This window comes from Mya arenaria, chromosome 17 (genome assembly GCF_026914265.1).
Source record: "Mya arenaria isolate MELC-2E11 chromosome 17, ASM2691426v1".
NCBI classification, from domain to species: Eukaryota; Metazoa; Mollusca; class Bivalvia; order Myida; family Myidae; genus Mya; species Mya arenaria.
Genome location: NC_069138.1, coordinates 45,770,727 through 45,797,127, shown reverse-complemented (window position 1 = coordinate 45,797,127; position 26,401 = coordinate 45,770,727). Strand labels below are relative to the sequence as shown.

The 26,401-nt window shown below is 36.6% G+C and overlaps 1 protein-coding gene across 2 annotated transcripts; it reads left to right on the top strand.

Annotated features, from left to right (window-relative positions):
* Positions 1-71: 71 nt before the first annotated feature.
* Positions 72-24,459, top strand: LOC128223778 (epidermal growth factor-like protein 7). 2 transcript variants are annotated; one of them, XM_052933156.1, is made up of 10 exons: positions 72-227; positions 433-603; positions 16,426-16,554; positions 17,621-17,739; positions 20,012-20,107; positions 21,088-21,210; positions 21,730-21,818; positions 22,642-22,725; positions 23,039-23,363; positions 23,748-24,459. In XM_052933156.1, the coding sequence occupies exons 2-10, from the start codon at positions 449-451 to the stop codon at positions 23,777-23,779; spliced, it is 1,152 nt and encodes a 383-aa protein (XP_052789116.1). In that variant the 5' UTR covers positions 72-227; positions 433-448; the 3' UTR covers positions 23,780-24,459. The 2 variants fall into 2 exon arrangements, with proteins under 2 accessions (XP_052789116.1, XP_052789115.1); XM_052933155.1 differs by lacking the exon at positions 72-227 and having other exon boundaries at positions 234-603.
* The last annotated feature ends 1,942 nt before the right edge of the window (positions 24,460-26,401 follow it).

The window sequence follows — 26,401 nt, the reverse complement described above, 5'->3', positions numbered from 1 at the left end:
TTAAGTCATAAAGTTTAACTGCTAAATAAATTTAGGTTGTTTTCGATAACAATGGACGAGAAGCTCCGAATGGATTACTAAAGATCGCCAGGCAACCTTCAGTCACGTGGTTGTGTATCGAATACCTTACCAACGAATAGCTTCGTTTAAAATACGGAGTAGCATGCAGAGTTGCATAGACGGTTAAGAGAGTCACTTGACTCGCTGCATCCGTTGTAGTGAGATAGGTATTTAACGACAATGCACTCTCTGTTTTAATAAATTTGTTTGCGATAAAACAACGTTTAATCGATGGCATTTTATTGCTTGAGTTAAATTTGTAACTATGTGTATTTACAAATCTCGGATAAATAATTAATTGCCAATTGTATATACTGATAATACAACTGCATTGTTAAGATACAGCGTTTACTCTTGATTGTTAAATTACAGTGTGATATTGAGGAATATGCTTAACAAAGCAGTGACAGTGTTTGCGGTGGCGTGCCTTTGCGCCTATGCGTCTGTTTGTCTTTCCGCCTGTGCGCCCGGGGCCGCGTGTCCGGGGGCTGTCGTCGACCTCACCCAGGCTATTGTGGGCACTAACGTTCGGGTTCGGCCAGGGTAAGCGGGACCTTTGGAATAGTGTTTTCATTATTTTTGTTTGTTTTGACTCATTTTTTAGAAATGCTTCGACAGATTGCCCTAACTATAGTATACATTCTTTCCTGTACATACATTTGGTAGTTTGGTTAGGTTTTATTGATTTGTCCTTGAATTATAAGGTTGATTTTATGTGATATCAATGTTTTCAAAGTTTATTGACAAATATATAAAATATATAGCAATACCTTTAGCCATTAAACATATTTAACATTCATTGAGTTTCTAGTGTTCCGTAAAGAATGTAAGAAATTTGTAAAATATTTATCATAATTGCATTATTTATTTTATTAAAAATATTAGATTTCCATAAAAATATATATTTGCTAAACCTTAGGCAAGAGAATGTCTTTGGTACACTAATATCTCCAGGAATATGTTGGGTAGGTAGGCAGAACTTTTTTGGAGAACCTGGACTCTATATAAAACCTATGACATATCATAGGAGACGTTCTCACTTCGAGTGAAAACGGCCAATAAAGTGTATCGTCTTAAAGGGACTAGACCAGATAATACTATTGCAAGAAAACTGTCAAAAACTTACTTAAATATCGTTGTGTACGCATTGAATCTTATACTTACTTATTTATCGCTTTCGACACATGTATCTTTGACATTTTTTGTATATGTTTCCAAATGCGAATTTACTGGGTTTGCTTACCGTATATTCCAGAAAATTTTCAAATAGCGTCGGTATATATTTTTGTATTAATCACGAGATCATCACATGCTAAATATACACTATATATGTCTGTAAACTTAGAAAGCCGAATGAGAATTTTTTTAAACGGGTAATCTCAGCAGCGACTGCGATAAAATATTTTTATATCATGTAAAATAATGTAATATCGGCCTCATACTAGCTCGAAGTGATAATCCAGGTGTCAAGTCCCTTTAAAGTAATGCACTAGTCAATTGTAACCCCCCCCCCCCCCCCCCCCACACACACACACTGGTCCGGGGAATTTGACTTTCTCTTTGACCCGCTTTGTTCGGCGCGAAACCAAAACCATAGCGTTCACTCGGCACGGCGGGGCCACGTGGACGGTAAAAACTCGGCCCATCCCCCCGATATCAGGCTATCCCCGGTATACCCCCGGACCGGGGGCCGTGGTTGCAATTGACTGGTGCCTACTTACTTTGTAGTATATGTAAGCGACAGGAAGAAAACGCTTTTCCACTTTATGCTTGTCAAATTCCTCACATGTTTGGTAATAGTAAAACCTCAAAAAACTATGCAATGGGAAAATACTAATTGGTTGTTGTTGACAGTTCAAAAAGAAAATGTAATGGTTATGTTGGGTTTAAGTTAATACTTTGACATTGGAAATAAGATCTGTGACTTGCATTATTTAATTTTGCTGTATGTTAGAAGCACTCATACGTTGTTGTTATTTCTCATGAAATTGAAACCCGGGTCACTGGTGTGCCAGTCCATCATCGGTACTTCTAAACCGGGGTCGATCCCTGGCCTCGGCGGCTCATTCTTCACTGCGAATAGGCCAGGTATAATATATTATGTAAACATTTATTACGCGTCGCGGGAAAACATGTCTGTTTGACGTAACGCAAACATAGGCAAAACTACGTGATTTCAAATTAATAAATGCAAGTCAGTCAGCAAGTGTCTAATAGTGAAAGCAATATAAATCGTGTAATTGATGCCGATAGGGTTAAGCGTGCAAGCTGCCCATTTAGGCAGTTAATATCAGAACATGGTGTTTGTAACACAACTGTAGTGTATCAATGATAGGTTTAGCATATCAAACAGCTTACATAAAGGTATAAAACTTTCAACAGCAGTTTAATATTTCATCACAATTAAAATGAGACATAAAAACGCCTTTGTGTGAATTTCGCATATTTCGTAAAATTGATTCAAGTCATGCATATGATCTGTAATTATGTACGTTGTGGTGAATTAGCTATTCAAACGATATTGCATGTGCATAGTATCACGGCAGAATGGTACCCTTTTGCATATATTAGCAATTAACTAACCGTGTGAAAAGTGTGGATGTAAAGCTCATTTCAACTGTTACAGATGCACTCCTAAGTTGATTGTTGAGAAGTCTTAATATTAGCTCTAAGCTATCTCTTTCATCCTTTACCCTGTATACTTGTAATATGTTGATATATTTACAACATATGAATAAATACAGTTTAAACCAAGTTAATTGTTTAAGTTTGTAATTGAAATCTTAACTCCTTTTTAAATGAATTTAATCTTAAAGATGCACTCTTACTCCAAAAAAAGATTTATCACTATTTATGCAATTGTTTTAGTATACCAAAACAGATGAATAAATGTCGAAAATGTAGGTTCTTATGAAGGATACCGAGTTTAATTTGAAAGAAAAGTGCAGAAAACACGGTAGTTCTACCTTATAAAACGATAGTAGAGCACAGTAAATCTTTTAGCACTCACCAAACATTTAATATTTTTGCGTTTTAAATACACGGTAACAATCTTCTTATCAGTAAATAATATTTTCCATAAATACATTATAAGAAGTTGAACGTTTATCACTAAAAAATATGTTTTTTGTACATTAGTATGTATTGATTCTGAATAATAGTGTCACTTTAAACAATGCTGTTTGTATAAATTGTATGCAGCGTCCGACAAATCTACAAATCGAAAAAGCTAGAATAATTGTTCTTATGTTTGAACATATAAAACATATATTGGCCAAAATGTCGATATTTTGTATTATATGGATTGTAGGAACAATTGAAAGTTGCAATCCTTAGCATCGTGTTGAATTTGATTTTTCCTTCTGAATCAATAGTATTTTCGAGATATAGCCGAACATACGTTGCATTTAAACCAGTATAGCTTTCGCTCCTGTCGGCAATTGTTTCAATTACGTTTAACCAATTTAATATCTTGAAACGTTTTTAGAATTTAAACCCTCGTAAAGATAAGGAATTCGTATTTTTTTACGTCGGTTTTAATAAACATTCCATCATTAACTATTGAAGTTATTTTTCGGCAATCAAGATTATCGCATAGCAGAAATATTTAACAATTTAAATGACAATACGCACATAAATGGAGCGGTATGCATAAGATAATACGTAACATGCACTTCAATAAAGGACAGTTATTTGGCTTGAAGCCCCATGTTCTAGGTTTTGATGTAATAAAATGTAAAATATTTTCTGAAATGTTGCGAGCATTTATTGTAAGCATTGAAATAAAATTTATATATCTAACCTACTTGACAAATAGTGGAGTAACACAGCATGATTTAAACTAGATATATATATGGGGTTGGGTATTATTTTACTTTGGGTTTTTAATGGCATGTTAACAAATGTCTTGTTACGTCAATCTTCTTCCTTTAATTGATTGTTTAGAAACATGGTTCATAAGGTCCCTGCTCAACCAGAATTGTCTACCACGAACACACAAACATAGCAAACAAACGCGAAAAAACGTACGTTATATTTTAAAATTTATGTATATATTATAGAATTTGCAGCAAAACTGTTTCATTCAGTAGATTTAATTTAATGATACACTGCACAGTTTTGTGTTTACTTTTTCCGACTAAAAATTAAACATTTCAACGGCAGTCTCCAAACTTTCCGAACTTTCATCTTAAGTGCACAAAAATAAACCACATGGACAGCAAATAAATTTCTACACCATATGGACGGTAACACACATGTCTACACCACATGGACGGCAACACACTTGTCTACAACACACGGACTGCAAACAAATGTCTACACCACATGGACAGCAAACAAATGTCTACACCAAACGGACGGCAGACACATGGCTAAACCACATGGACAGCAAACAAATGTCTACACCACATGGACGTCAAACAAATGTCTACACCACATGGACGTCAAACAAATGTCTACACAACACGGACAGCAAAAACTGTCTACAACACACGGACAGCAAACGAATATCTTCACCACACGAAAGGCAAATTAATGTCTACACCACACGAACGGAAATAAATGTCCACACCACACGGACAGCAAATAAATGTCTCCACAATACCGATAGCAAATAAATGTCTACAACACACGGACTGCAAACAAATGTCTACACCACATGGACAGCAAACAAATGTCTACACCACATGGACGTCAAACAAATGTCTACACAACACGGACAGCAAAAACTGTCTACAACACACGGACAGCAAACGAATATCTTCACCACACGAAAGGCAAATTAATGTCTACACCACACGAACGGAAATAAATGTCCACACCACACGGACAGCAAATAAATGTCTCCACAATACCGATAGCAAATAAATGTCTACAACACACGGACTGCAAACAAATGTCTACACCACATGGACAGCAAACAAATGTCTACACCAAACGGACGGCAGACACATGGCTAAACCACACGGACAGCAAACAAATGTCTACACCACATGGACGTCAAACAAATGTCTACACAACACGGACAGCAACAACTGTCTACAACACACGGACAGCAAACGAATATCTTCACCACACGAAAGGCAAATTAATGTCTACACCACACGGACAGCAAATAAATGTCTCCACAATACCGATAGCAAATAAATGTCTACACTACAAGGATGGCAAAACAAATGTCTACTTAGGCGGACGGCAAATAAATGTCTACACAATATGGACAGCAAAAATGTCTACACCACACGAACGGCAAACAAATGTCTACACCACACGAACGGCAAACAAATATCTACACGACACGAACGGCAAATCAATGTCTACACCACACGAACGGCAAATAAATGTCTACACCACACGAACGGCAAACAAATATCTACACCACACGAACGGCAAATAAATGTCTACACCACACGAACGGCAAATAAATGTCTACACTACACGGACAGCAAACAAATGTCTACACCACACATACAGCAAACAAATGTCTACACTACAAGGACGGCAAAACAAATGCCTACACCAGACGGACGGCAAATAAATGTATACACAATACGGACGGCAAACATATGTCTACACTACACAGACAGCATAGCAAATGTCTACACCACACGGACGGCAAATAAATATCTACACAATACGAACGGCAAACATATGTCTACACCACTCGGAAAGCAAACAAATGTCTACACTACAAGGACGGTAAAACAAATGTCTAAACCAGACGGACGGTAAATAAATGCCTACACAATACGGACGGCAAACATATGTTTACACTACACGGACAGCAAACAAATGTCTACACTACAAGAACGGCAATTAAATATCTACACAATACGAACGGCAAACATATGTCTACACCATTCGGACAGCAAACAAGTGTCTACGGCACGCGGACGGCAAACAAATGTCTACACCAAATGGACGGCAAACAAATATCTACACCACACGGACGGCAAACAAATGTCTACACTACAAGGACGGCAAATAACTATCTACACAATACGAACGGCAAACATATGTTTACACCACTCGTACAGCAAACAAATGTCTACGGCACGCGGACGGCAAACAAATGCCTACACAATACGGACGGCAAACATATGTCTACATTACACAGACAGCATAGCAAATGTCTACACCACACAGACGGAATATAAATATCTACACAATACGAACGGCACACATATGTCTACACCACTCGTACAGCAAACAAATGTCTACGGCACGCGGACGGCAAACAAATGCCTACACAATACGGACGGCAAACATATGTCTACATTACACAGACAGCATAGCAAATGTCTACACCACACAGACGGAATATAAATATCTACACAATACGAACGGCAAACATATGTCTACACCACTCGCACAGCAAACAAATGTCTACGGCACGCGGACGGCAAACAAATGCCTACACAATACGGACGGCAAACATATGTCTACATTACACAGACAGCATAGCAAATGTCTACACCACATAGACGGAATATAAATATCTACACAATACGAACGGCAAACATATGTCTACACCACTCGAAAAGCAAAGAAAATGTCTACACTACAAGGACGGTAAAACAAATGTCTACACCAGACGGACGCCAAATAAATGTCTACACAATACGGACGGCAAACATATGTTTACACTACACGGAAAACATAGCAAATGTCTACACCACACGGACGGCAAATAAATATCTACACAATACGAACGGCAAACATATGTCTACACCACTCGGAAAGCAAACAAATGTCTACACCACACGGACAGCAAACGAATGTATACACCACACGCACGGCAAATAAATGTCTACACCACACGGACGGCAAACAAATGTCTACACCACACGGACGGCAAAAAATATCTACACAATACGAACGGCAAACAACATATGTCTACACCACTCAGACAGCAAACAAATGTCTACGGCACGCGGATGGCTAACAAATGTCTACACCACATGGACGGCACACAAATATCTACACCGCATAGACAGTAAACAAATGTCTACACCACACGGACAGCAAAAAATGTATACACCACACGAACGGCAAATAAATGTCTACACCACACGGACGGCAAAAAATGTCTACAACACATGGACAACAAACAAATGTCTTCACCACACGGATCATACAAATGTCTACACCACACGGACAGCAAATAAATGTATACATCACACGGACGACAAACAAATGTTTACACCACACAGACAGCAAACAAATGTTTACATCACACGGACGGCAAATAAATGTCTACACAATACGAATGGCAAACAAATGTAATACCATATGGACGGCAAACACATGAAAACAATATACAGCAGCGTAAAGCCCATTAGGGTCACGGTTATTCAAAATACTAAACGAGCAACAGAAACATCACAAGGGAGATTACTGCATAGGAGGTTTACAAACATAAGGATATTGTAATAGTACCGTGTAACCTTCATCTATTTTGGGCGGAAGTTGATATCAATTGGAACACCTCGGCCTGTATCTGACTCGGAGATGGCCGAGTTGTTATGATTGAGTTGGCATTTAAAATCAAAATTTTCAAAATGGTAAGCAGGGCTATTATAATTTAAGGTTTCATCATCAATTAAAGTGTACAGTTTTATAAAACAAACTAAACTTCATATTTTATCATGCAAGGTTTTAACTATTGAAAACATTGTTTTGCAATTTATGAACTAGTCCCTAAGTTGGAATATTTCTAAAGTAATATCAAATACAGTCGGCGCCCAATAAGACAGCAAGTATATGTACACGAGGGGGTCATAATCATAATGATAATCAGTGAAAAGTACATGAGACCTCACTGCGGGTTTAAATTACCTCCTGGATGATCAACATCGCAATCGTCTCAAAATGTATTGAGTATAAATTGTAAAGATTATACGGTAACAAAAACAAGACGTCACAAGCATACACTACAAAGGACAACAGAACAATACAACTGTAAGGCATCACAAATAAATGCTCGGGCAACTACTGTAAATAAAGCAGGCTTTGTTACTGAATAAACATCCTGATATCATAAACAAAGCCATTGCACTTCGGGTTGCATGTTGAAAAGATTTTTGAAAAATCATGTGGTCTCATGACGTTGGGGGGAAACATGAAACACTTATATCCGGCTTGGCGACCACAAACTAAATGTATACGCGGTTTGGCAAGTATCGAAAGCTTTGTCTGGAGATATTATATCCACAATATTGTATTCCTTTCCGAAGAAATTATTTAAAGAGGATTGTATTTAACAAAACAAGGGTTAATAGGAAGCAATAATTTCCGTACTCAAGATTGATAAAAATATTTTAATCTCAAGAAAAAAACTTTTATTTTTATCTATCTTAGCGACTTATATAACGGCTAAAACTTGATGGTTTCATAATTTCCCCGGCATAAGTCCAACAGTTAAATGAAAAATCAGGCCAATGTCCATAGCAAATGGAAAATCAGGAGTGTGTTGTTAAAGAATAGTCTGAACCAAATGGTAATGGTTTCTGTAACTATTCCAATATTTTTTTGTTTTACATAAGATGGCAGAGTTCATTTAAAGCGGATCACACAATTTCGACAAACGCCCATAGAAAGAGACAATTGAAGATTGCTAGCAAAGATGTTCAGCCTACTTCAGGAAGTTTGTCTCTATATACCTTGAACTGCCGCTCAATCAAAAACAAAACACTTTCTATATATGATTTCATAGTAAATAAAAACATTGACTTGCTTGTTCTGACTGAAACCTGGTTAGGAACTGCTGTCGACAATAGTGTAATATCAGAGATCCTCCCAGATGGGTACAACTTTTGTCATGTCTCTAGATCAGAGAGGAGGGGTGGTGGTGTAGGACTTGTATACCAAAATACCATCAATGTTAAGTCTGTACAATCGTTTACACAGGCAACACATTTTGAGCATATGGAATGCGACATCAGTACCAATAGCTCACATTTTATCTTGTGTTCGTTATACAGACCTCCTGTGTCAAAGGGCAACAACTTTCACATTGCAACATTCTTCGAGGAGTGGTCATCATATTTAGATGAACTAGCTTTGAGCCCAGATGAAGTCATCTTAACAGGTGATCTAAACTTTTATCTCGATGACTCTACCAACGTTGACAGTCAGAAGTTCCTTGAGACTCTTGAAGTACATGGGTTTTCCCAACATGTAGTTGGTGCAACTCACAATCGTGGTCACACTCTGGATGTACTCATAACCAGACAAAGTAGCTCTCTACTCCAAGAAACTCCCGTGATAGAGAATCCAGGCCTATTTGACTCTAAAGGCTGCCCATCTGGTGATCATCTTGCCATATGCACCCATCTACAAACTCAAAAGCCAAAAAGAGAACATAAAATTGTATCTTTTCGTGCCGTCCGTGATGTATCTATTGACGATCTTGTAACAGATATCACCAATTCACAAACGCTGCAGTCCATAGAGGGTACGACTGAGGAACTTGTAGAGAGGTATAATACAGGCCTCCAGGAGCTGTTAGATAAACATGCCCCATTACAAACCAAAGTGATAACCATCAGGCCAAACACACCATGGTATAATGATAGTCTCCGTGCTGCTAAGAGGAACCGTCGTAAGGCTGAGAGAAAGATGCGAAAATCTAATTTGACAGTTCATACAGAGATATACAAAGAAGCTTTTATTATCTATAATAAACTTATGCTACAGACCAAAAAGGATTACTATTCATCCAAAATTGAAGAAAACAGTAACTTGGAAAAATTGGAAAAATTATCAGTATCCGTAACAAGTTGAGTGAGAATCAGACTGACAATGATGTCCTTCGGGCTGATGTTAAGTTCATTGGAGAGCGCATGGAAGCCCTGGCTCCTGTTACCCATGAAGAGGTTAGGAAAACCATCATACATGCATCTGCAAAGTCTTGTGAACTGGACCCCATTCCAACATCTCTGTTGAAGCCCTGTCTAGATAGTCTCCTCCCAATCATCACAGCTATAATGAATCAATCATTGTTGAACTCTGAAGTACCTACTCAATTTAAGCAGGCCATTGTACGACCCTTACTAAAGAAACCTGGGTTGGATCATGATACATTTAGTAATTATAGACCTGTATCAAACCTCCCTTTTCTGTCTAAAGTGCTTGAAAAAGTGGTAGCAAGAAGGCTGGAGGATCACTTGGACACTAATACATTACATGACAATTTACAATCTGCGTACCGTGCACGACATTCCACAGAGACAGCACTTCTGCGAGTCCACCAAGACATAGCGACCGCACTTGACAATAACTCATGTGTGGTTTTGATAATGTTAGATCTATCTGCCGCCTTTGATGTCATCGACCATCCTATTCTACTTAACCGTTTGGAACATGCCTATGGAATATCTGGCTCTGCCCTGCTGTGGTTTCACTCTTATCTGAGTAATAGGTCTCAACGCGTTGCAGTTCGGTCGGCTGTTTCTGACGAAACCTCTTTACATTTTAGCGTTCCTCAGGGCTCGGTACTGGGACCGAGAAAATACTGTATGTTCTCTAGACCAATAGGGGATATATGTAAGAACCACAACATGCTACACCATGGTTATGCTGATGATACGCAATGCTACCTTGTCATTAAACCAAAAGACAGTTGGACTAGTGTAGTACCAGCAATTGAAGCGTGCTTGTCGGACATCAGTTCCTGGATGCACCTGAACATGCTTAAGATCAACCAGGACAAAACTGAACTCATCATCTTTGCACCAAAACATCAAGTAAAGAATTTTTCTGGCTGAAAATTACAATTTGACGGAACAATTGTTCATGAATCATCATTTGTGAAAAACTTAGGGGCCTTCTTTGATAAAACTTTAAGCATGGACAAACAGGCTTATGCAATTTCAAAATCCTGTTTTTTCCATCTGCGTAATATTGGGCGGATTAGGCCATTCATTACCATAAATGCCTGTAAAACACTTGTAAATTCTCTCGTGACCTCTCGGCTGGACTATGCCAATGTTTTGCTATGTGGTGCAAACTGCAAAGTAATTGACAAACTGCAGCGCATCCAGAACACTGCCGCTCGTTTAATCACGCTTACAAAGAAGCGTGACCACATAACCCCGGTTCTATATTCTCTACACTGGCTCCCGGTTCCGTACAGAGTACAGTACAAAGTCATACTGTACTCTTTCAAAATCAGGCATGAACTTGCTCCTGTATACATAAACAATCTAATTAGTGAATACCAGCCAATACGACTTCTGAGATCAGACTCTGCTAAGCTACTGAACGTTCCACGTACAAAAACTAAAACATATGGTGAAAAGAGATTTGATAAATGTGCAGCCAATCTTTGGAACAGCCTGCCAGTAGAAATTAAACACATTGACTCCCTGGCAGTTTTCAAAAAGGCTTTAAAAACTCACCTATTTAAATTGGCGTATCAGTGAAATGATGTGGACTTTTTAACCTGTTAATTCGCGTGTGCAGCGCTTAGAGACTTGTTTTATAATGCGCTATACAAATATTTACATTCATTCATTCATTTCATGTCAAGGTCAAGACATACCGTTACTTCGCTGCATCTCCTATGTTTTGAATATCTGCCGAAACAACATTGACCCGAGTGGCAGTATTTACCCACCGTCTGCAGACACCTGCTCCTTTATCAGAATGAATTGCAAACATTTACGCTAAAATCGGATGATTGATACATCATATAAACATATTTGTTGAATCACGCTTGGTGTATGTTAAATTCTTAGTGATAAGAACTTTCAGTAATAAAGTTGTCATCACACACGTGAATAATTGCATTTGAAAACATGACCAGTATAATATGTTTTATAACTCTTTCCGGTAGTTAATAGAGTTAATAACATTTTGACATTTTTCAAGGTTATGAAATTTTAGCCACATCTCAATTTCAAATCAAACGTCAGGGCGAACAGAGCTGGAATACAATTTCAACGACGTAATTTCTGCAATAACGCAGATTCCCATTTGGAACTCCTCAGCCATTTTCCACCGAAAAACCTCGGATGTATATAAACGGTTTACAATGTCAATTTTGTTACAACTTAACTACCCTGCAAGTAATTCGCGTAGTGATGTCAATTTAGCAGTTAAACTTTATGACTTTTCTCCTGGTTATCTTTATTAACGAATATTTCACTTCACTGGCAACCATTTTATACTTAGGTAAACAAAATACACTTTAAAACACTACAGATTATTAACACTACTATTTATTTTTTACGGACTACTTCTTCTGATGTACCGGCATACATCCGAGGTTGTTTTCGGTGGAAAATGGCCGAGGAGTTCCGATTGTATGTTTGCATATACTGTAGCGCCCTTTTCTGGAAAACGATTAAATGTCAATTTATATCATTTTTATACTATATTAAAAAGAAAAAAATGTTTTTTTAGTGTAAGATCGCAATATAGTTCATGAACGCCAAAAGTTAGCCACGCCACTCGCGAAACATTACTGTCGGTGTTCACACGATGAAATATATTGCACTGAAACAAACAATTATCATGTTCATGACTATTTTATATTCAAGAAAGTTTCCTTCAAAATTTGAATAATCTTTTAGGGATATTAAGGTTTGGGGATATTTTTGGGTTAAAAATCGTAAGAACTGAAAAGGGTCTAGCACCAAAATGGTTTAAAGTATAAAGGGTTCTATAAAAATTGTAATGTAACAAATCAAATCTATATATGTATGCCTTTCACTCGTTTGCCTTTGTGATATTTATTATATGATATTACCTCATTTATCCATGTTTGTATTAGAATGAGTGAAATAAAGGAAACTTGACTTGACTTGACTTATAACCATGTTAAATAGATGATATGTTATATTTAATCGATATTCTATTATGTTACATGTTGACTTGCCTGATTGATACGCGAACTTGTCTAACTGACATGTTATTATGTCCAATTAACATGGTATTGAGAGCTTGAAATACTTGAAAATTGCCATGTTTCCAGACTCTTGATTGATTGAAACACTTAGAGGAAGGATTTTGTTTGTTATTTTGAAGGCTCTGCACTTTTTGGGACTCGATACTATATGAGTGTATTAAGCTTTACGTATTATAAACGATTGACTTTTCTCATGACCTGGCCCCAATATCACGAAAATACTTAAGTCAAATCTCAAACTCAGTCTCAACTCATTTTACTACATAGCATCAAAAATTGTCAAAAATCGTATTTATATTTTACACCTTTTAAAAGCGCATTCTATCATAGAGTATGTTGATTGACGCCTTTGATCAAATTCCAAGGGAAAGATATTCTACAGCCAAAAATGTATTTGAGCACTATTCTTTGTTCTTAAAATATACTCAAGCATATTTTTACGCTAGAATAAGACTTTTATTGAAATATTGACAAAATCTTTTTATCTAAACATTCGATGAGAAAATACGTTTTTAAAAAGTATAAAAACATGCAAGATTTTGAATCATACTATGCTTTTATGTGGTAAATTGAGTTGAGATTGAAATTGAAATTAGATTTGAGTATTTTTGTGATATTGGGGCCTGGTATCAATATACAGTTTTTTCTTCAAAATAAATACATTTTATCTACACTTTCAACCTTCAGTTAAGATTCTTATTTCATAGTTGTGATTCAAAATGAGTTTTTGAAAATGGCTGCATTGGACTGGGTTTATATCGCAATGGCTTTTAAAAGCTTCGCGCAGGAAAAACAAAACAACAACATTAGAAATGTTATGACGCGTAGGATTCGAAAAGATGATATACTATTCAAAATATGTTTGATATCAGATATTCATGAAAATGCTACTGTGCAGGTGGACAATTGTGTGAGAAATTTGTACGAATATTTGACATACCAATGCAATATATGTTTCCTGTCCCGATCTGTTTCATCTCCAATGATAGCGTTTGATCAAGCTCGACATAATTGAAAGGGTTTAAGGTTTAACAGTTTCAACACATCTGTGATCAGTTTAGTTCTGATCTATTGACATCATTTGAACTTGCTCTGCTATTGTCGTCTAAGGATGACTTTAACACTCAAAACAAACGCCTTAAACAGCCAATATAATCAGTAGAAAAAAACATGAACAACGCAGACACTAACGACGACGAAAGGAAACGCTTGGAGGTGGAAGTACCTTGAGCCAGAGCACTAACACAGGAACACTTCAGATCTGTGGTCTACCTTAACGATCTCGGATTTGATTTGTTTTATCTTGTATAGTTTTCATCGTCAAGACTATATAGATAGCTATATATCATATGTCATAATCCGTTCGACGATGGCGATGACAATTAGTGTTTAATTACTTCGAAATGGTGATTAACGCTGGTAACACAAGGAATAGGTCTCCTGGTTTCTTCTTTCCCTAGCGTGGTGCAATTGCAGATGTGCAGTTGATAACATCAATTCATTTGTCCTTGACACGTGGTTGGTACAGTTTTCGTGTAAACATATCTAGGCTGTTATCAGCTGGCGTCATCATAGATTAGTTATTTATTATGTCATTGGAGACAGAGCACATCTGTTTCCGGTTTACTGTACGAAATGAAGTGTTCGTCTATTTAAAAAATTATCACAATACGTATCTACACAGTTCGCTTGTTCTTTGGGATGTGTGCTTAAGTGCCGAAAAGGCAACTTTAAAGGGGCACAACATAGCATTTTTTATTTTATTTTAATTTTAAATGTACTATCATAAATATCTCATCTTACTTTTACGATAAAATAAAAAAGCAACTCTGATGTATAGATAAAAACATAAGCCTTTATAAATGTTTTTGTTCTAATTAATAGCTTAAATTACCCAGTTAAACCATTTACCCAGATTAATGTATAGATAAAATCATAAGCGTTTATAAATGTTTTGTTCTAATTAATAGCCAGTTGGTCACGAATTACCCAGTTAAAAACGCATCAAAACATACCTAATATCTCGTTATCTGTACCTAAATTATAAGCATTTTTGTTTTGATTATTAAAGTTAAATGAGTTAAACACGGTAATGCATTAAAATGAAACCTGTTTTTGCAATAACCTGCATTGTGTGGGTTTTATGTAATTCATGCATGTGTGTAGCCAGCGATTTGGACCGACTGCTGATGATGGTTTTGGGGGCGTTGTGTTGGTCGTACATGGCAAACATGTTTCTTTATTGAATGTCAGCTAAAACCGTTTAAATTTAACCCCTCGAAATTCTCATAAGAAAATACTACACTATGTTAATGCGTTACACTATGGCGTTCGACGTACCTTAATCACTTTGTAGGTAAACTTCACCGTGGGACATTTACTTCTACAGTTTTGAGTTAAAACAGAAAGTAACTGCCATTATAAACAATTAAAATCAAAGTGTTGGAACCTCTCTATGATGCATGTTCTGAATCGTATGCGCAGACAAAGATGTAACGTGTGGGAAAATGCCCTTAGTATGTTAACAAGCAGATACACTGTAATTGTTTAAACACCTGCTATCCCATACAATGTATTGGCAGATTTAATTGCAAATTTATGACCACATACAAATATACAAATAGATTTATACTCCCAGACACCGCATGGACACAGGGGTGGTGATATGTCTCGTTTTGAATAAAGTATATAAAATGTAAAACAAACCCTTCGAGTTAAATTTCATAATTGAAGTTGTAAGATAGATACGTGGCTATTATTACTTAACCATGGGTCATAACTGTTGTTGGAGCGAATAGAGTGACAACCAAACCCCCGTAGCACAACTCCCCATGCTTTCCAATATGTAAAAGTAGATGCAGCACGTTTGGAGCTACATGCGACACAATACTTATTACCAACTGTGACGCGACGCGTTGTTGCCAATGCATCTTAGCTATCTGTGTTTTCTGTCTTTCAATAACATCTGTATATTCCAGAGTAAGTGAATACGGGGTCCGTCCGTATAATACCCGAAATAACAATTTTAATTCAGGCTATACGTACACATCGACTCGGAAGATATGGTGTCGAGGCTCGGCAAATTACAAGTAATGGAATCACAGAAGGGAGCAGTCTGTAAAAATCAAGTAAATTATGACCTCGAGGGAGCCATAAGGTTTTGTGCATGATTTGTGTACTTGGGATCGACTATTGTGCTCGACTCCTCGACATATTTAGGTTTCGATGCAGCGTGGGTATGTTTTATATGAAACTAGAAGGAAAAATGTTCGGGATCAAGCTCTGACCTCGAGAGACCGCCCGTTTCTCGAATGACAGCTTGTTCGAACGACCGCAGTTTTACTGTACTGTTATTTCAACTTTTGCAGACGACTCGAGGCACGTTCCTGTGCTAGAACAGGTGCATGCTAAATACTCTGTAATCACATAAAGTTCATTTCCATATATTTCAGACGACACGTGTGCACGTCAGAGCAGGTGGTATCGAGGCCCGTCAAGGTCCAGGAAACTTACAGGAGACCCATCTACACACCTCGATCTCGGGATTGTAATAACTCTCCAACCAACTGTCCACAATTTGAGTATGTGACGTTTCCTTAGATAGATTCCTTATACACAATATATTATATGTACGGAACATAATTTTGCTGATCGCATAAAGGCAAAAAACTAAACATTATATCTTTGAAGTTGAGATTAATTGAAAAATGCTACTGTAAATATTGTGTCTTGTTTTTTTTCGTGTGTGTTTGTTATATGACCTGTTACCTTTGTGCCAACAAGAGTACAAGAGGAGATCAGCTTCTTACCTTTCTTATTTATTCAGTTTGTATTACAATATTAGACAGTCAATTTCCTGTAGAAAAGAATGGTAAAGGAGCACTAGCATGTTCTAATGGCTATTACAATAATATGTGCTTTACATTATGCACCAAATATTCTCTTTGAAACAAAGTCAAGCGGTTCCAAGAGTTGAATAAAGCAATTATATTATTAAAGAGTTAGACAATAAGTCTAAGGAGGATATAAATCTATCATCAAACCCCTTGAAGCTGATCGCACAATCGCACAGTAAGCATTAACTGGGGTTGCAAAGGCTCCAGTTGACTTCATTTATCTTGATCGGTGGTTGACTGCATTTTACAATTACAAAAACTGTAATGACAAGTCTATTCAAATTAAATCAGGATAACTATGACATACAATCTTGGGTAAGTAATTTGTGAGAAAAAAATATGAGTATAGTTTACACAAACACGAACCGGCTTCATTTATGTAGATACAATAGCATACGTCTACAATTTGTTTCAGTTGGTCATATACTGTTCTGCTTACACGTTGTACTAAAAGCTCTTTTCGTTCGAGTTTTTATTTTTCAAAGCAATATCATATAAGTTAATTATGGGAAAAGCGCCTTGGCATTTATACATTTATATAGTAATACTATTTTGCTACATTTCTTTGGACTCGTTTTATAACAGATTCCAGTCAAGGTTGAAACTGTCTTAGTGTCAAAATTTCTATATTTGGCATACATTTGTGATCTTCTTAAGTATGTAAGATTTTTAAAGCCAAAACTAAGATCCTTTATTAGAACGGAGCCCAGTCCCTGCCGTGTCATCATTATTTAGCTGATACTCATTTTAGTGTGGCGTACGAAATGGCAAACAGGACGGTCCTAAAGTTACAGAGGAGTTCTAGCTTCACCCACAGCTGTTGTCCGGGTTGGGGTCAGAACCAGCAACAACGCAAGGGATGCATGGCACGTGAGTTAACTCCTTTTCCCCTCAGAATCTTTTAACAACGTTAAAGTGAACATTCATTTTCACTTGGACAGCGTAACATTTAACAATGATGGTAAGCGTTAAACCTTAATGTGAGCTTTAAACAACCGGGTCAAGATGTGATTTGTCATCCACCGCTGTTGTCCGGGGTTACATCTACAGGGGCTCCAGGTTGTGAGGGGAACTACTGCATGGCCCATGAGTTGTCTCCGCGTTACATAAAAAATTAAAATACAAAATATCACCCACAGCTTTTGTTTATGTTTGGACCTACAGGAGTAAAGGGAAGGGATGCATGGCACGTGAGTTAATTCATGATTGCCTATACGTGTTAAGTTGTGTGTCCGTTTCTGGTGCTATAATTGTCTTGCTACCATTTAAGTAGTCACTAGTAAGGGTATTTTCAACCTAATATATCCGCACAGATTCAATTGGAATAAAATCAACAAATATGCTTGATAACCATGGAATGTTCTTTTTTACAGAAGAACTTCTATCTGGAAATCTGTGTGATTTTAATAACTACTGCGTATGACGTTGCTTTTTAGCTATTTATTAGACAGGTTTTAGACTGAATGAAAGTATCATGGTTATAATATCCTGAAAGAATGTACAGATATTTGAAATATTAGTTTATTTAACTTTCTCAGATTTCAAAAGAGAGAGATCTCTTGTCGATAAATCATGAAACGCATTACACGGTTAGTTTACCGATATTTGAGCCTGCAAATTGGGTAATCGTAAACACATGAGACCCGCTGCTGGATGGAGATGAAAGAAATATTCAAAAACGTCCGGTATCAAAGAGGCACTTTAACACTTGATACAGTGTTATACGATGATATATAGTCAATATCCAAACCTTCACATAGGTGATTAGTCGAAAAACATGAATCTCAAAATGAATAAAATGCACTGTTTATTACTTCAATGCCATTTAATGTAAATTAATTCAATACAAATGTTTATAAATAAAAACCGAACCAAATGAAAAAGAGAATAACCAGTGGGATTTTCTTCGTATTGAATTTGACGGGTGCAATATGCTCAATGAAACTCATGTTTAAAGGGATATCGTATGTTTACGCCGTAAATTAGGGCGTCCACATGACTGAATTGCATTTTGGTACATTAACTGATATACAAATAAAAGGCCCGGTTAGCGTTTAAAATCAGAATTGCTGTTAGTTTACACGCATTTCTCTTTTGCACGATTGTGACGAAAGTAGAATCACTCTCTGTGTAGACACCCACCCCGGGTACTATCAGGGTCTATGAGAAAATACCCCTATGGGGATCGACACGAGAACTTCTTAGGTTAGAGGCGGGCACCTACACCACTAGACCACTCTCTCCCTCTCCCCCTATACATTGTTGTTTGCTTTTATTAGTCCATATGGACATAGTTAATTTACCAATCATAATTAGCAGTTGGACTAACCCATGCGTGAATAAAAAATTATGCCTATATATGTATAAAGCTTGAAATCTTGCAACTGATTACTAATAAAGATGATAAATAACTTTCTTTCCATTATCCAGGGAAATTGACATAGTGAACTAACTGAGCTCTTCAATCCATGTCTAATTATTTCGAAATTGACCAATCTTTATCAGTTATTGGCATTTAAATAGTTTGAATTTAAAACAACTTTATCAAAAAGCAATTCCATCGGGGCAACGGAGCTTGTGCATCTTAAAGTGACAATTATGTATGCCCTGTTTTCGTTATATATAGAAGAATTCCAATCTGGGTGGGATTTCCCTTTAAGATTGGAATAGGTGTTTTTTATTTGTATATCAGAAGATATTATAACAAAATACGGATTAAATACCTTGAACATGACAAACTGGCAGCTGCCTTGGTGGTAGCGATAACCTCCATCAACAATGATGGCTTAGATAAGTACAGTGAAGTAAACATAGAGCCATATTTCTCCTTAATCATTCATCATAAAAATAATTGTGATGCATTATTTTGGCCATTAGGCATATATTTGCTGATATTGCCATTAAACTGAAACTGAAACTGATTATCGAATTCCTTGAAAGATTATAATTCAAATACAACACACTAATTGTTTAACAAAGGTCAGCAATTGTTCATGTAATACAGGGTTGTCTTACCACTATCATATTATTGCGTTCAGGAGTATTAGAAGGGTCATCTGCCATAATATGTTTTAACTGTATGTTTAATGAGTTTTCTTTCTATTCGACTGATATCAGAAATGCTTTCCCGTTTACATTCCAGCCATCTGCACGAATGGTTGTGGGCAGTTTGGTGTTTGCCTGAAACCGGAAATGTGCTCGTGTCGCCAAGGTTACACTGGAAGTATGTGCGACACAGGTAAAACATTAACGCATACTAATAATAGAAACAAAATAATTATAACAGTGAAGAATTTATAACAGCCTTCTGAATAAATGAGACGTTGATTTCGTTTTTAAAATCCAACAACAAGTGCTATTTATCTGCACGACTGCAGCATAAGAAAGTCTAGCATATTTGCCAAATGAACTTTTCCAGGGAAACTATTCGACGTTAATGACTTGGTTTTTAAGATCGCGAGGTATCAACACTGGCGTAAACGACCCCCAAAAACCATTACTGCCACTTTAACAAATTACAAGCTGTTATATCTGCAAATGATGTATTTCGGAGGAACTCTATGTTGCACTATGTGAGGTGCATTAAATCTTCACTGCGCACTCAGCGTTTACCCATAGATTATGAGGATGTTTAAATTGAATTTCAATTACCATTAAATTAAATATTGTCAATGGATTTGTTTGGGGAACAATCTAAATCACGTTGTTTTTTCTGTGTTTTTGTTGTTATTTTTAATAGAATAAAGACGTGTTTGTGTCAACGTCCTTGTCGTGGGCGTCGGAATGATGTTTCTTGCTCCTCGTTTACTATATATGAAATTGAAATATGTTATTACTACAAGTTTCATTCATAAATAAATTCATAAAACGTTATTTTAAGTGGATCTTCGTTATTACCGCGTTAAACATATTCGTTAAAGATGGGAAACAACGCGAGCAAACGGTTAAATATAAAAGGTTTTTTTTTGGCATATTACAAAATCAGTTTGTCAAACAAAACGTTGTGAGCATGCCTTGTCGCCAAACAAAGGTCGTCTAGGCATGACCTATAACGGATAATATTATAGTTCGTGGCGAACTGCATGCGGTGCCGATTTGTATGCAGCACTACATAGCATTTACTCTTGACATTATTTGAAAATATTTGATAACCTACTGACCACTGGCAGAAGGTCGGTCCACAGAAAACATACTCGTGTAACCATTTATTCCGCTCAGATATTGACGAGTGTCAGAGCGCGGACAACGGATGCCATCAGATATGTAAGAATACAGCCGGAAGTTACATGTGCGCGTGCCAACAAGGATTCATTCTGCAGGCGGACGGCAGAACATGCACATGTAAGCGCGTTCACATAATTCATGTAACAGATAAGTCTTTAACAGCAGCCCTTTTGATTAAGTATATGAAGGCAGTACGTTAATGTCTAGGCCCTTAATCACAATACTTCTAACACGTTCCCTTAGAAATGCCTCAGTGATCACATTCAGTGTGTTCGCAAGCCATTTATACAGTCCAATTATACTCTTTAAATAAAGTTAAAGTCTCAATTGGTTTTAAATACGGCCCATAACTTAACAATTGGCATGTGTCCTGAACTTTAGATGCAAAGTATAACGTCACAAGTGCGCTGATGTGCACTTAGTCTTCTCAAAGCTTTGATTTACTGACACAGGTTGAAAACTTATAAAACATTAAAACTCGTGTTTGTGGTGAAATTGTGCAACTGTAGGTTAATTATAAAGTCGTAACGCAATTACGTAAATTACTACACTTCAGAATGTAACACAGTTTAATATCTCGGCGTACGAGTTTCTATTAATCTCTCTCGTGGTAAGCTGTTGCCTGCTGTGTTTCAGACTGTTTCACGTGTCAGCAGGAATACCAGGCTCTGTTGTCTAGCGTGGCCCTCCTACAACAAGAGTTCAAGGCAAACGTTCACACGCAGGTAAACAACATCAAATCATATTACATTGACACCATGTTAACGAGGTGCAGGTGATATATTATGAATTCGAGCCCCGGCAGAGACTTTTCCCTCAAACGTATGATAATAGACTCTGTTACCGGTTTCTATCCAAGAAACAGACCCCCGTGTGATCGGGAAGCTACCATGCCTCGTCTCAATGAAGCTATCGATCCACAATATTGTTTAAAAGTAATGTATGATTCCACAGAATTCTTTTATTAAAGTGACACTCGTGTTTACAATCAGTACATACACATTTATGACAAACATATATTTTGACTAATAAACCATTCACTACTTACTAGATAGTGAATTTATTGAAAATATTAATTACTGGTAACAGTATTGTAAACGTGTATTTAATGGCTAAAAACGTACAAATATTAAATGATTGGTAAGTGCTAAAAGATTTACAGTGATCAACTATCGTCTCATGAGGTAGAAATACCGTATTTCCTGCACCTTTCTTTCAAATTCAACACGGTATCCCTCATACGAACCATTGTTTTAGATATTTATTTATCCTTAACGGTAAATTAAAAACAACTGTTTAAATTGTGATGTAACTTATTTGGTGGTAAGAGTGCATCTTTAATATATGTATGGCTTCACATTTCCTACATAATTTAATATAACACTCTACTCACGTACCGGCTATCAATCCGTTCAACTTCGTCAATAAACTGGATCAATGAATCAGAGAAATAAATATTCATATAACGCACAAAGTCCTTTATGAAGAACAGAAACTACGTTCTAATAAAGAATCAGAACGCGTTTTTTTTTTTCAAAAAACTTTCAGACAGAGTTGTTGGCCAACCAGTCAGTGCTCTCGGAAGAGATCGCCTCCCTGAAAGATGACCTCGACAATGTTACAGCAGAAAATGTACGAAATTCAGTAACGTTTTATTGAATGTCTTAACGCGTTAAACATAATATGAATAGATATAGATTTTGGATATTGGTGTTATTATGGAGTCTTGTGTGTTTGTCAAGTTGGCTTTGAGATCAACAAAAAAGTTCATTGTAATTTCTGGCTACTGCCAGTCTTGAACTATCCTTGTAGATTGAATCACATTTTTGTGAAGCCTTTGTCGTAAATTAATAAGGCTTTAAGGGCAACATTTTCATACGTTTTGCTATGAAACCTTGATAACATAATATATTTATTTTAACACTGTGCTCTCTCTTTGTTTCAGTTGATTTTGAAATCCCAGCTCGAGGATTTGCAATCAAACTATAATGAAACACTTCTGGAGTTAGAACGACTTCAAAACATTACATCAGAAATAGCTACTTCAAAATCAGACAAAACTTCGCAAAAACCACAAACTTCAACATATTTTACATCTCTTAGCACTACTACAAAAACAACAACTTTACCACCACCAACAACAACATCATCACCACAAACAACAACACCAATGCAGACCACAGAAGAGCCAGGACTGCAGTTTGATATTTCAAACATTATTTACTCGCTTAGCAACCAGATCGGTATGCTGGAAGAAAAACTAGAATTGTGTAAGTGCGCACGCGCCAAATCTTAGTTCATGACGTAATAATTTTATGACGTATTTACTCATAATCATAATTTGCGTTTAGATCTTTCAACTTTGTAACGTTAAACAGTGGCTTCTTTACAGGTAAAAAATATAGGCTTTTATAAATTGGATTTTCAATTAATTTCTACGTGACCACAAATTGGCTAGTTTTAAAAGCGCCAAAAATAGCATATATATTCTATCAGTACAGACATTATATGTTTTTTTATCATATGGAAGTTGAATGAATTAAACACAATCATGCATTAATATTGAAACGTTTTTATAAGCTTGTACCTTTAAGAATGCATATGTCTGACATGCATTTCGTTTTAGAATATTGATTAAACTTTTATCGTTGCAGGCAAGTGTTACCCCCCGGAACCCTACGGATGAGAATTGGACGATTACAGGGAAATGTTAAATGTTTTAAGTTCTGCTTATATCTATTATTATATTGCTCTAATGGGTTAGATTGGTATTCATTTAACGGTCGAGGTATATAGCTTACTATATTGTATCGAACAATAAATGTGTCAACATATAGCTACTCTGACATTGTTGCCAGAGTTGGATTTTCCATGTTTGTAAAGGAACATTCCTAATCGAACTGTGACTGCTATTTATATACATTTATATACATTGGATGTGTTGTGTGCTTCCGATAGGAACTATATTTAGAATCTGGAAAAATAAGGAAACGGAAAGCAAATCAACGATTTATCAACCCTCTTGTGAAGCTTCAACTGACACGGCCTAACTGTATATGCTTATATAACAATGTGTCATTTAATAAACGACGCAAATCACATTTAAACGTGCCTACTCAATTCGATATGCAATAATTTTAATCGTGTCTGTGTAGAAAAATGCAAGTTTTGATACGAACGCTTCTATATTGTACCCAAAATATAAAAAAATAACAAAAAAACTTTTTTTTGAAGCTATGTTGCCTTAAACGACGCAAACACCTGTACTTATGTGTCTCTGACCTCTCCCGGGCGACTGATACAGTTATAATTAATAAAAATCCGTTGTCGTTTTTGCTTTAACGAAAAATTAAATTTCGATTTATAGATCTGTTTTGCGCGCTCGTTCCTTTTTTCCGCCCGTTATTTGTAGAAGAAGAAAAACCAAATGTGTGTGGCCTTAATTACTGTTTCCAGCAATGATTCTTCCATCCGTGTAATGAAACAATGGAAATATATTCTAAAAATAAACCAAAAGCTTGATTAAAGGCACTATGATCAATACCAAAAAACATCAACCAATAGACAATATGCTACAAGGCAACAACAGAAATGTTACAACTATCAAATGTCATCATTGGTCCATGTCTGGCTACACTATGAAGTTTCGTTGTGGTTTTTGTGGAATATTCCAGTTCCAGTATTGCAATGGAAACTACAGGTACAAGCCCAAACTAAATTACTGTTCATAAGAACATTGCAAGGACACATGGGACACTCAACGAGACACATACAGCGTAACCGTATCACAGACAGACCTAACATGTTTCAAAATAGCTAATTGTTATTATTTTATTATACACTGAAAAAGCAGCGAGAAACTTCAAGCCAAACACGATCACATCTCGACATGAACAAGTCTAAACGCTTTACATTCACTGAACGGGACGCACACAATGTCACCGATTTAATAATAACAAACAATACAAAAACACTGAAACTTGTGGCCACTGGTTATAATATCTCAACATTACACTTATCCTAACGTTTTTCGAGAAGAGAAAACGGCCTAATAATGTTTTCATTTTAAAATGAATTAATGTAGTCGAAACAACAAGGAACCATACACTCAAACAAAGCACTATGGAGATACGCTTGACTTAATAAGCGACGGTTTTAGCTTATAATCATTGATTATTTTTGCATGGTTCTAATGCTGTAGCGACTCGTAGTAAGTGACGTTGTCCGATCTTGCGCCCAAAATTGTATATACATGCGCATCTGGCTGTGCTGCATCTGATACTGTTGGAGCCTCCGTTTTCATACACAGAGGCGCCTTCTTCAAACGTAACTCAAACTTTCATACATAACGATAGCAAATTATTTAATAAAGTATACTTTTACAGGTAAACATGTTATATAGCATAAGTAAAGATTTTTAAACTTAAAAGGACAAATTTCGGCTATGCTCGTAAGTTTCGTTTAAACACTACGGAGCTAGATGTAGTGCCCATAAAGTTGGATGTGGGCCGGGTTTGAAGAAAAATTGTGTCACCTATTTTCGTGATCCCTAATTGCGCACGCCAGTGCTCCGGCGACCGTATCTCCGGGGTCCTAGCGGCTTAGCGAGTGCACCGAGACACCGTTGGAAAGGTACTATCCAGACCTTTTCGGCGCTTCCTCGATAGTCCAAATCTGCCTACGGGCGGCTGAGATATGGCCGCTAAAATTATCTAACCGAGCGGCCATTGCAATCATTTAGAAGACAATTTGTAGCGTATAGGTGTTTGTTTGTTAATGCAAATTCTTGTCCCCTGACAAGCAAAGAGATTTCTTTAAAGTTAAATCACATTGATTGTAAAATGGAGTTATAACTAGAATAACATTTCGGAAAGGTGTTACATATGGATACATCAGGGACGCAAGAAATTAATCCGTCAAATGATTTAGCCATGTTTAACTCTCAACTTACGACGAATGTATACTTAACTTTTGCACCCTCTTCAATGTCCATATGTTGTAACATTTTAATAACACATTGTTTCGTTTACCGACGTCATTTAAACATTGCCTTTTGATACTTGTTACGACATGATGCGAGCTTCTGAATGTGTTTATTCTGCTGACGTCACGTATTGAATATGACCAAATATGTTTTTGCAAAATATATTGTTTGCAGATTTGTTATTAATAAGTGATTCTTTAAAACCATTTTGCGATCATACCATAAACACAATCATAAAAGTAACAACTTATGTATTATCTGTGTCATTCAAATTACACGAAACAGTATCATGTTTAAACTATAATTCGAACGGAACGGATATCA

Excerpts from the sequence above, each read along its gene's own strand:
- LOC128223778 (XM_052933156.1), top strand. The coding sequence starts at position 449 with ATGCTTAACAAAGCAGTGACAGTGTTTGCGGTGGCGTGCCTTTGCGCC. Across the intron at positions 21,211-21,729 it reads GGACGGCAGAACATGCACAT|ACTGTTTCACGTGTCAGCAG; the intron begins GTAAGCGCGTTC and ends GCTGTGTTTCAG. Across the intron at positions 22,726-23,038 it reads ACAATGTTACAGCAGAAAAT|TTGATTTTGAAATCCCAGCT; the intron begins GTACGAAATTCA and ends TCTTTGTTTCAG.